A 13,119-nucleotide genomic window follows, 5' to 3' on the forward strand; every position below is an offset into this window, starting at 1 on the left:
ATCTCTACGTTGATTGCCTCTTGCTGCGCTGGTGTGGCTCTCATGTGTGTGTAACATTTCCAGGACTAAAGGCTGGTTCCACTGGAAAATGAGAGATCAGAACAGTTGATCACAGAGTAGATGAAGTGGTGACATTAACAAGATAATATGTGAGGAAATGCAAAAAAAATGTTTTTTTAATGAAAAGTCATGGACATTCACAAACAAAAGTTAAACCAACAGCAATAGATAGATTCCTTCCTTAAGCCCACAATAGATAGTTTGGTTAAAAATCACTATGTTTTTCTTTATCAGCTCTCATTTTTGAAAACATACATTTGGAGGGCTTGTAGATTTTAACAGGTGTTGCATGCATGAATAAAATAAATACATGTTTACAAATGAGCACACTAACCATTACTTGATATAATTGTACAACTATCCCACAGATATATATTTTTTCAATAGACACACAATAGGATGTATGTGCAGTGCTGACACTACTTTGACTGTGTTCAGACAAGATTCAATATCAAATGTTACAGTTTATACACTAACAATATGCCAAATGTAATGGAATAATATGACATGATTTCCCAAATGATCACACTGAGACACAATACATTTTGGGACGATATCTGCCATTTGATCATAATCTCATTTTGGCGTCAAATATTTGACGAATTTCTCCTCAGTCATGGAAGGACAACATCTTATCATACAGGATGAGAGAACATAATCTGAACATAAATCTACAGCACGTTAACAAACACTGCAGTTGCCACAACTGTTGGATTTCCGGACTTGAATTTGAAATGACAGCTCAAAAATGATGGTGAGGCTTCTCCACTGTCAGAATTGTCACTGCACCTCAGCATGACACATGGCAGTGCGTGTCATTGTTACGTGGCTCGTTTCCATCAGAATAGCGGCATAGGCACCCTGAATACAATGGAATGTATGGGTGAGGAGGTAGACAGTTACCAGTAACCACAGATCCACAGCCTTAATCACTGTATTTATGCCGACCTTAAACAACAGCGGTGTTTCAAAACCATCTGACTATGGATCAATGGCTATGGGCAACATTAACCTCACTAGTGAAAGTCAGTAAGTGAATGTCTTCTGTCTTTGACCTTTCACCGTTGAGCCCACGTCCTGTCCAGTCTTCAGTCGGCATATAGGATGAACCCTGAGAAGGTGCTATATTTGTTGCTGTTGCCCCCATGAGCCTTGCCCCCATCCAGTTTTATGAAAACCTCATCGCCTGCATCCAAATGAAGGATGACACTGTTGCTGGCGTAGTCATAGCTCTGGTCCTGGTCTTGGGCAATGGCGCTGGCCCTCACCTGAAATATGACATGCACACAGACAAGGAGAGAGAAAGTAAAAAAATGTAAAGATAGGGTGAGGAATTGTTTTAATACTTACAGTAACTAACAGATGTTAGGAAGAAACATCCACTCAGCATCAAAAAATACAAATATTACTTGTTATGCGTTATTATTGGTGATGCCCAAATAATGTTTGCAAGAAGTGTGGACCAAAGTTTGACATTGTTTGACAAGTGTGTCCCCTGTGGTGAATATCTTGTTTTTCTCTTATGACTCAACTGAAAGGGTCAGGCTTGAGTGAGTCTGCCTCTGAGGAAGGATGGCAGTGCATGCTATCCCTTTGCCTCATGTTCCACACTTACATCAACCTTTCTTAGGGTGGAGCACCGAAAATCCCACGTTTCCTGAATATGAGTATCAAAACAAGCTGATGATGCATAAAATGAGGGTGTTAGATCTGGAGCATGAAGTCAAGCCAGAACTGTGCAAAAAAAAAAAAAAAGAGTTAGAGAAGTTGCTTTGCTCAGACAGTTAGGCAATAAAGGACATATCCCCTGTAAGCTTTAATGTGTCAGTATAGATCCAGGTTTGCTGTTATGCTGCAACTTCACAAGATCAACAATAAAAGTGTAATCCATGATTCAACCAGATTGTGGCAACAAGTTCCAAACTAAGTTAGAACCAAAATAGGAACGTTGAGTTCTAATTAGTGGAGTACAATAGTCTATGTCAAGGGGCCGCGGGGTCTGAGAGGAGATGTTGAGCCATGAATGACAGCATGATGATGGATTTCTGAGACATGAGGGCAATGCAGCCCTAAACTCCCTTTCCGCTCCTCTTCCACCCTCTGCAGCAGCATGACAAATAAACACCGACTGACAGTTTAATTTACACTCATACAGTATCCTCCTTTATGTCGTGAATGTTTACGTTTTTAACCAGGAGCAATATAGGTGTTAAAGTGGCTCAACACCACCACTCTGGTTGAAGTGGCCACTGGACCAAATATATTATCAGTTAGATTGAATGATTATTAACATAATAATGACTAATAATGTTGTTGTTGTTGTTGTTGCTGCTACTGCTGCTTTTATTCTTATTATATTAATGTATGAAGGCCTGCCAAGCTTCCGTTCCAATTAATTATCATGTCATCATCTCATTGTTGGCAGCATCCATTTCTCTGCGCTTTTCCCTTTCTTATTCTCCACAGTATGTGTGTGTGTGAATGAAATAAATATATTGTCAGTAATTTATCATTATGTACGTGATTTACTCTGCAGTTATAGTTGATTTGCATGTTTGCCTGAAGCTATGTTGCAGTGTTTTGTTCTTAGTTGGTGATTATTAAACAGGAGTGCACAGAATGGAAAGCCAACAGGTGAATCATCATGACTAAAACATCAAGCTACAATTTCGTACACACTGTGTCTCCAATAGGCATATTTGTCCTGTGTGAAAGTTGAAAGTAAGCAGGTTTAATGGATTGTAAATCTAATAATCAGGTGGTGCATTTTTAACAATCTAAGTGGAAGATTTTGTTATTTGTGGTGAGGAGTGAAATGTGTGTTAGGACATATTTTCAATATTTCTTAACTATTATCTGTCACCTGTTGTTGTTATATACTATTTGAAATAATGTACTAGCAAACATCAGTATGAGAAGTGGGAATGGACGGCAGTGTCCTTTTTGTCCTTATTCATGAATATCCATCTAGCTTACAATTACAATAGGGGTAGACAGTAACATGAAAAATAAATTATACAATTTAGTGCCATCATTATAATAGCGCTGCAATAACTAATACATTTGTGAAGCAGGAATATTTCTATGATTTTTGAAGAGAAAGAGATTTCAGTCCGGTGTTTTTGTTTTTTTTCCCGAAATGTGGTTATGTTGTGTCTTGGATTGCAGTGTAAAGTATTTTGTTCATTAGTGACAAAATAGCACATATTAGGAGGATTCTCTGAATTGTTACAGCACACACCATAACCACAATGTCCCTGGTTATATTCTAGCCAGCGACCTTTGTTGCATATCATACCCATCTGTCTCTCTCCCTTTCTTTCCTGTTTGCCTCTTCACTGCCCACTGTCCAATAAAGACAAAAATGTCCAACAATAATCCTAAAAATAACACATATTACTGTAAACTGAAAGTGTGATAACTTACAATGCAATCCAGTAAAACAGCACCTCAAACTATTGCCTCAGAAATAACACCCGTCTGAAACAGTCTGCATAAAAACCGATCACTCTTACCTTTAATTTAGCCTTTCTGGCACAGCTATTGCACTGGATTGAATGTTCATCTACAGGTGTTTGTTTATTGTGCCAACCCTCTGTACAGCCTGTTGCAGCCTGGCAGAGGTGTTTACAGATAGAAACTCGGATTTACATGGTGTTTGATCAGTGTCTTCACCTAAGGCTTTCAAGACATTACAAAATTATCCATGAATGTAGCAAATATCATGATTCGATATTGAGCCTGACAGGCAATCTGATAACGCATACTAGCACATCATAGGTCCATGAAGCTTGTTGTATTTCAAAGGGCACCAGCTTTGAACTAGCCACAACCTCAGGCTGTGTTTTGATGTGTGCAGAGTTGAGATAGCGCTCCACTCCTTCCACTCACTTCAACGTGTACATCATTGGATGTGTAATATGCACAGATACGCAATCTGGCAGCATGCCACTGTGCATTGTCATTATACTGAACTATAACACCAGACCAAGTCAGACCTAAAATCACTATACACATGAATGCATGACTACTCAATTTAGACTGCCTGTGCACTGGTTACACTGTTCCCTGAGCATGTTGATGTGGGTTCATCCCAGTGTATGATTCAGGGTTCATAACTCATAATGTCAGAAAATGGATAATTATCGACTATTTTGAGAAACTGGGATTTTGCTGTTTGTTACATTCAACATTAAATCATAAGTAAGTGAAAGGAATTTGAAGTGTCACCCACCAGACCATTCTTGATCAGGTCAGCCCACATGCTGGTGCCATCTCCTCCCCTCATCAGCACATTGTAGATGAAAAAGTAGGTGCCAGGGATCTTACAGGTGAACTTGCCCGTCGCGCCCTCATAGTTACCACCAATGTTAGTCACCACGTCATCAAACCGCAGAATGTCATAACCTTCTTGAGGGTTTCGTAGTCCTGCATAAAATGCCACCCGAGGCGTGGTGTTGTAGGTGGTGGTGCTAACTGCCCCTTTACCCCCTAAACCTAGTATCCCAGTCCGGACTATATCCACACTATCTCCTGGTGGTCCCTTAGGTCCTGGTGGGCCTGGCTCTCCAGGAGGTCCTGGTGGTCCAGGCTTGCCCGGACGTCCTGATTTTCCATGTGAGCCATGAGCACTGTAAGTAGGTAGCGGTGGGCCGATGCTGTGATCACTCAGACCTGCCTCGTTGTCCACCTGTAGGCCTGTGGTTGCTGTATCTGTGCCCGGGTGCACACCTGTGCCCGTTGTACCCGTGCTGGGGAAGGGATCACAAACCATGCGGCAGGTACCCAGCATCTCATAGTGGCTTGCGCTGTCATCTATGCCACCTGTGCCAACAGAGCTGACCAGCACAGGGATGAGGACCACCAAAACCAGGACCAGCATGACCCCCACAGCAGCCAACACCAGGGTCTTCCGCCCGATGCTCAGCCGGGGAAGGGGCTGCGCTGCCAGCGTGGAACTCTCCGGGGTGGAAATGGTGACTGCGGGGAGTGCGCCCACCTGGCAGAATGCAGTGATGAGGATCTCCGATGGTGAAGATGGTGCCCAGGGAGCGCTGGTATGAGTGTGTGAGTGAGTGACAGAGCCGTGTAGGAGTAAGGGAGAGGGAGTGGAGCAAGAGACCAAAGTGATCAAAAGGAGAGAGAGATTGAGAGAGTGAGGAGGGAGAATAAGAGGAGAGGAGGAGGGAGAGAGTAAGACAGCTTGAGTGAAAAAAAGAAAAGAAGCAAGGGGAGGAGAGAGTGAGCAACATACACACACAAACTATCTGAGTCAGGGCTGAGGAGGGCACTTTCCTACTGGCAGATGTGAAAAGCCAGGGAAGACAGAGAAAATGACTGTATTTAGAGAGTAGGGAATAAGAATATAATAAACAAACTCCTTTCATCAAATGATGAAGAACAAGATGGAGAAAATGATTTGAGTGAAGTTTGCTTAGATATTCATAGAGGCAAATATTTGAGAAAGCTGCACTTTGTACCACATGTAATTTCCCCCAATTATTATTAAACATTTGGCATTGATTTGGTGTACTATGTATTAAAATATATTTTATTTTAAGGATCAGAAGACTGCACCGGAGACATGTTATAGTCAGTAGTCAGGTTTCAATATGGATTTAGCCAGATATCATTTTCTTAGCTTAATGTGAAACTGGCTCCACTGCGTTTTATCAAGGTCAGATAGTGTATATTTTTTTCCTTATCTTTTTGTTTGTGTGTGTGTGTGTGTGTGTGTGTGTGTGTGTGTGTGTGTGTGTGTGTGTGTGTGTGTGTGTGTGTCTAGCGGGAGCTCTTGTATACTGGAATTATTCCAGGTATCTGTGGTCAGTCAAGCTGTGACCTTCACAAAATCACCAAACTTTTAAAGGGGCAGTTCAAAATATGTCAGTCAAGCACTGCTTTGTGACAACTGATAGCACACAACATTTTGACTTGTCATAGCAACAAAACACTGACATTATAGTGTGATTATCTTCTCCCCTTTAGAGCAGTCTTCATTGATTATTTTTGGGGGGAAGGGGGAGGTGCTCACCTGGAGGCAACAGAACAGGCTGTAAGCACGTCACTGACATTTTACAACTTTATAAACATGATACATGAACATGTTAGCCTATGTACACTTCCATGGAGCAACATCAGCATTTATTTGGAGTCATGTTTTTGTGTATCTTTCCAATATTCAGTATGTTTTCAGTTCTGTTTATGGTCTTCACTAAATCTCAAGGGAAATATCTGTCTGTACCTTCTATATGCTCTACTATGTTTAACTGTGTTTAACTGTGGTAGGGTGCAAGGTTAGGTGGTTAAGCCAGACAACATGGTATAACCTACTCCATATCGTTATATCAAATGCACCTGTAGCAGTACCATTCAGTGACCTGCCAACTTCTTCACTGCTGCTGTGGCTAGCTGCTACTCTCCTTAATACATGCTACCACTGCTGACCTTTTAACATTTTATAAGTAAAAGCCAACACAATAGCTAAATCATGTTCCTGCAGTGTGACTTTGTGGTAGGAATAATGGTTGTACCGTGCTACCTGCTGAAAATGAATTCAATTTTCCTCTCCTGAAACCTGGAGCTTTGGACTAAGACACATTTCCTAAAGGGTCTTATTCTCCCCCCTGAGTTGCCGGGGACCACTGGTTCACCTCACCAGCCAATTTCAGTCTTTGCTGCTTGAGCTAACGTGAATGTTGTGAGACCTTGTCTTGGCTCTGCTTAGTCCACATGAGTGATGTGGCTGCCAAGACTGCTGGCTGTTTTAGCTTTCCTGCTGATCTGCTTGTGACCATGTCATGGCATCTGTCGTTTGATAATTTCTCCTCTTATGCTCCTGTCATCCACCCACATGCGATATTTGCATTGGTATTATTGTAGATTTCTTTCATATTCCGCCTTAGGTTCATGCTTTTGTTTGTTTTTTCTTTTGTTTGTTTGTTTTTCTTTGTGTGTATGTGTGTCTGTGTGTGGGGTGGGGGGGTGGGGGGTGGGTCTCATGGATGGAAATATGACTGCTGTCTTGCATACAGTCCATTCACATAATTATATTTTTATATAATATTGGCTGCATAATGTAGCTTTTGTCACGTACAAGATAGGTCAACACATTTGCATTTTCTGTACACACAGACAAATACTACAAAGTAGACGTAGGCAGCATGGCTGAAATCTGAACAGTATACAATAAATTGTGATATTGATATGATGTACTTTCTGAAAAATCCTATTGAGAAACTGTTATGGATAAAATAATCAGACAGGAATGTTTTCTTCACATTTACACTGATGCAAAAATCACATGAAAATCCAATATTGCCTGAAAGAATCTCTGCTTATTGATTTGCAACATTGCCCACAAAAGCCTGAAACACCCTAAGACATTAATTAAAAAGATACCGTATTTAAACAAATTCAAGGGGTCTCATGGTCTCATGGTCTCATGGTCTATAACTATAACGTCATATCGCCTGTAGTTACACACAAGCTGCTGAGCTCCTGAAACTGTTTATCTGCTGCGATACTCACCACAACAATAACAGAAGTCTACACCATTTTGTGAGTTCAACATGCCTGACATACATTACTGGTTGCCAAAGTAGATCAGATGGATTGCTATGCGTTTTATCTGTCTCAATTAGAGGTGCAGTGCTAACATTGATCAAAGAGCAGGTGAGCAACTATAATTGATTTATAATTTTAGTCATTTTTTGAAGCAAAAATGTAAATATTTCTTTGTTCCATAAATATATTTCCTGTTTGAAAACGTGCCTGTTGTGTCAGGCCAATTGTGTATGATCTATTAAGAACAGCATGTATCAATTCACAAATATATCAATTAAAACAATAAGGAATTAATAGACTGAGTGGTTTAAATCCAGAAAGAAAGACTAAACTGAGGTTAAACCATAGAGGCACTTGACAGCATTCCATTGGTTGATTCCGCTGCCAATCAAATGTATCTATACTCCTATTGGCTAGTTACTGCCTTCACCTGTTGAGTTTAGTGTTTAGTCTGTGTATGTTTTTTCTCCCGGCTGCTGGAATGTGATGGTATATTTATATCAAATAGCCATCGCTGCACTGAGACAGGGAGCTGAGTGGCTTGCAGTACACTGGTTTATTCAAAGTAAATTAAATGTGTCGTGTGTCCAAATAACTCTACATTCGACACTGCACTTCCTTGGGTCCTCAGCAGTACACCCGCCAAGTGTGAGGTCGATTCAGAGCCCAGAAGTCCCACCCCACTGTGATATGACGGTGTTTATATCATCAGCTCCCGCTGTACTCAGACACAAAGCTGAGCAACTTGCTGTTCACTTGTTTAATCAAAGTTTAATAATATTAAATGTGTTGCGTGTACAAAGTGCACCAAATTCAACACTACATGTGTCCTTGGGTCCCCCTCAATACACCCTCCGAGTGTGAGGTTGTTCAGATGAATGCTTCTTGAGATATACAAGACCTTTTAGCTAGATGAGTTTGCAGTGTCAATTCAAAACGTGTCTGAGACATTCTGAAGTAAGTCCTTGTCATATAATCATGTATGCCTAGTTTCATCCACAGCACACAGTACAATAGTTCAACTCATTAACACTAGATGTAATCCCATCTCTGTCCACAAAGTGGGTTGCAATGGTAGGTTGGCACTGTCCGTATTTCCACTTGTTGATGCCGTGGGCAGAAGAAGAAGCTAATCCACAATGTTCATGGGGTATTTTTTAAATATTTCTCAAGAACCACTCATCCAATAAACTTCACATTTGACACTGCACTTCTTTGGGTCCCCAGCAATACATCTGCCAGTTATAAAGTCAACTGGATGAACAGTTCTCGACATATGTGAAGGACAAACATACATACATACAGACAGAGATTCCTCTATTTATATAGAGAGATTCTAAATTGAATAAGTTTTGGGTTTGGACTGTTGGCCAGGCAACATTTGAAGCTATCATCTTGGATGATCTTCTATGGACACTTACAACATTTTTCATTATAATCTGCTATTTTAAAGACTAAAGGATTAATCAAGAAAATAATTGGCAGAAGGAAGGGGGGGGGGCAGAGGGAGGGGTATTACACAAAAGAATAGGTAAAATCGAGTATTACCATAAAAATGGGTAAGAAGTGCCACTAGTGACTATTCCAGCCACTGCCCTTCTGGGTTTCCCATGGGTAAGTGGCCACCTAGGAGGAAGGACACTATTCCACCAAGGAAAAAACCATGACCAGACACAGTTAGTGCTGCCTCCCTGGCATTCCCCGGAGAGAGTGGAGGCCCAAGGCCAGTCACAGTCAGCAGCTGCCTCCTGAGGTTCCCCCTGGGTAAGCAGTTCCCCAGGAGGATGGATACTGTACACTCTCAGAAATATTGCCACTGAAATGAAAGATTATTTTAGCAACAGTACAGATGTAGCTAGTTAGCAAGACTCTGAGGTCAAAACTTAATTGAAGTCCAATTTTATTTTTTTCTTGTATTTAATTGGAATAAAATTCACTGCACAATTCTTTTTTTTGAGTGTTTGTGCAAAAAATTCCATAACAAAGATTGGTTAGTAAAACAGATCTAAAATAATAGGAACACAAGCTTAACACAAACATAAGTTAATAGTTATCATGACAGAGGTGCACATACCACAATTCAAATATAATGCTAATGTATGTTTGCCTATGCTACCAAGCAAAGCAAAAAATAACTCACCAATTAATCTGCTGGATGAAGATAGGTTTAAAAAAAATAAAAAATAAAAAATCATATTCCACTGTCCAGGCAGACATGTACCAACTGTTGTAGAGAGCTCCTGCCACATTTTTTTTTTTTTTTTTTTACAGTTGAAATTGTATCAAAGGCTACAGACTTTTTCAGCATCCCCATCAACTACAACTTTGCAGAATTTGGTTGCCATGGTATATTACATTTAAGATTAACCCTACCATACTACTTCCTAAGTAGTATTGTTGTATTTTATTAATGGCCACAAGGTGGGGCTATTGGTGCCATGCTTCAATATGTCATGTACAGGGGGTAATCTTTTTACGCAAGTCCAAGATATCCAGAAATCTTTCATTTGACTTAAATGTGGAGCTTAATGTTTGCTTCCATAAAGGTGTGAAATAGACTCAACAAATTACAATATGTCCATTCGTCAACTATACCTAGAAAACCCTGTGCATCATCCCAGAAAATAACTATCCACTTCCTATCCAACCAACAGATGTAACCACAAGATAAACCAAGTCACATTGAAGTCAGCTACACGCAAGTGGCTATAGCATGACTGAAAATGTCAGAATCATCCAGTGATATTAAGATTTCACATGAGTAGTAAGAGCAGAGAGTAGTTTCGTTGAATCATTTCCACATTTTTATCACAGGACATCACAATAGTACTGAGTCAGACACCTCAAGCGGCGCTTTCTTGCTGAGTCTCTCCAACTGATGACATAATACGCTAAATCAGAAAGGTGACCACATATTCAGTGTGATGGAAAATGTCTTTAATCTTTTTGAATCTTCCACTATCAAAAATGTCCAAATATAAATTTGTATATACAAATTTGCCAAAATACATCACAGATTAAATATAACATTATTATTGCTACAAACACATGGGTAAGATAAGATATATTTTTTTCCAAACTAACATCATGTAACAAAACTGTTAAAAGATTAAAAATCTAACAACAACAAAAAATATGGTGTTGGAGTAACCACACAAGCCATTACAGTTCATGTAACCCTAACCCTAACCCTAATCCTAAAAACCTACAAATTTCAAAGCTTAAAGAAATGGTAAATACAGTATGTAAGCCTTTTCTCTTCAGTACTGTAAACAGACCTCTACGTTTGCAGTCTTTAGTGCCCTCATATGGCCTTTTAACATATTACAAAATATACACATCACATTTATTGGGTCCGTCCCATCACCCACCCTTTCTGTACTTGTGCGAGTGGTCAAGTGCCTACTTGTGTGACATATTTCCTGTTGCTGCCACAGTGTCCAAGTGCCCATTGAGACCACAAGAGCATGGACAGTTATCAGAGACACTCTTGATTTATAAGGACATCCGGTCACTATTTGCAAGTTTATACAGTATAGCCAACTGTCCATGGCCCAGTCGAGCCAAGCTGATTTGCTGGAGTATGATCAACCAAACAGTACTATAATCACAGTCAGATAAAAGTAAACAAAAAACAAAAAACTGAGCATATTTCTCAAAATCTTGGAAAAATGGGATATTTATCTAGACAGTGTTATGCGATATTCTTAACAATAACGGCATAACTTGTGTGTGTGTTTGGATATTAACAATAATATTCATGCTGAATCCATCATGTCATAAATTACAACTTTTCGTGGTCTGTAGACTTACACTCTGTACACTTGGCTCTGAATATCACTTCAAAGTGGTAGTAGGAGAAGCATCAAATGTGGGTTAAGAGTGGTGTGTGTTGGTAGGCTATATTTCAGACATGGGACACACTAGCCTAATTGGCAGGTCATGAATGTGCACTAAGTACTCAAGACAACAAGTGTGGGTATTTGGACAGACCCAGTCTCTCGCTCTCATTCTTCTGACCTCAATTTGTGTGTAAAGCACGGCAAGACAAGTTTATTTATATACTGTAGTGCATTTGAACAAGTTAATTTAAGGTGTTTACATAAAACATTAAAAGCATCGAGGCTAGAAAGAAACACACAATAAAAGTACAATTAAATGCAATTGAAACTGTTATTTAAAAGTCAAGAGAATAGAAAACAAAAAAAAGCTAAAATAGAAGTATAAAATACAATAATAAATGAATAATTACTTGATTTAATCAAAGGCCTAAACGTCCTCAGTCTTGATTTAAAAGAAGTGAGAGGTTGTTCCAGATATGTGGAGCATAAAAACTACATGCTACTTATCCTGGTTTAGTGTGACTCTGGGAACAGAAAACAGATTGGTCCCAGACAACCTGAGAGGTCTGGTTGAATTATGACATAGTAGCAGATCAGGAATATATTTTGGCCTCAAACCATTTGGTGCTTTAAAAAGCAACAGCAGTATTTTAAAATCAATTATTTGACAGACAGGATGCAAGTGAAAAGAAATGAGAACTGGGGTGATAAGAACCAAGGACTTGAACAGCAGCGCTGAATTAGCTAGAGCTGTCTGATCGATTTTTCCAGGGAGACCTGTAAAGACACCGTTATGGTGGCTGATTCTACTCCAAATACTGCTCAGTCATTTAATTCTTGATATATTCTCCAGGCTGACTTTGTAAATGTTTTAATGTAGCTTTTGAAATTCAGGTCTGAGTGCATGACTGACAATACACCGATATTTCTGGCTTGGTTTGTGGTTTTTTACATTGCTAGTTGAAGCTGAGTGCAAAATTTTCTTTTGGCTCCAAAAAGAAATACTTCAGGTTTGTCTTTGTTTAACTGTAGAAAATCCTGGCACATCAAATTATTCGGTGCATTTGTATTGGACCATATTTCCCTGCTGAAATAGTTATGTAAATCTGTGTGTTGTCTACATCATTACGGTCACATATTTTGTTGTTTTCCATAATCTGGGCTGGTGGTAGCATTTAGATATTGAGATAAGAGGCCCCAGAATGGAGCTTTGGGGAACTCTGCATGTCATTTTTGACTGTACAGATGTGTAATTACCTATAGACACAAAGTAGTCCCTGTCCTTTAAGTAGGATTTATACCAGTTTAGTTCTGTGCCAGAAAGTCCCACCCAGTTTTCCCAGTTGGTCTAGAAATGTGTCTGTGTTAAATTCAGAAATTAAATTCTGCAACTGTCTGTTTTAAGTGGATGTGACCTTAACAAGAGCACTCTCTATGGTGTGGTCAAAATCCTGACTGGAAGACATTAAAACAGTTGTTAAGTGCCAAGATCAATTTCAATGATTTTACTTGAACGTGGGAGGTTTAATATGGGCCTATAACTGTTTATTAGTGAAGTGTCTAGATTGTTCTTTTTAAGAGTGGCTTGATGCAGTTTTTAGGGCCTGTTGGAGGACACCTGAGAGTAGAGGTAGATTGACAATTTGTAGAA

General features: G+C 39.7%; 1 protein-coding gene across 1 annotated transcript; it reads right to left on the reverse strand.

The window, feature by feature from the left end:
* Positions 1 to 1,148: 1,148 nt before the first annotated feature.
* Positions 1,149 to 4,945, reverse strand: LOC134003529 (C1q-related factor-like). The gene is made up of 2 exons (XM_062442760.1): positions 4,295 to 4,945; positions 1,149 to 1,328 (listed from the first exon to the last, which is right to left on the reverse strand). Exons 1-2 carry the CDS (start codon positions 4,940 to 4,942, stop codon positions 1,149 to 1,151), a joined length of 828 nt encoding a protein of 275 aa, XP_062298744.1. The 5' UTR covers positions 4,943 to 4,945.
* Positions 4,946 to 13,119: the final 8,174 nt, after the last annotated feature.

The sequence above is a fragment of the Scomber scombrus genome, chromosome 21 (assembly GCF_963691925.1).
Source record: "Scomber scombrus chromosome 21, fScoSco1.1, whole genome shotgun sequence".
Taxonomy (NCBI): domain Eukaryota; kingdom Metazoa; phylum Chordata; class Actinopteri; order Scombriformes; family Scombridae; genus Scomber; species Scomber scombrus.

What these genes read in the sequence shown, in the direction of transcription:
- LOC134003529 (XM_062442760.1), bottom strand. Translation starts at nt 4,942, where the DNA reads ATGCTGGTCCTGGTTTTGGTGGTCCTCATCCCTGTGCTGGTCAGCTCT. An exon ending in ACCTGATCAAGAATGGTCTG is followed by an intron (nt 1,329 to 4,294) that starts GTGGGTGACACT and finishes GTCATATTTCAG; the next exon opens with GTGAGGGCCAGCGCCATTGC.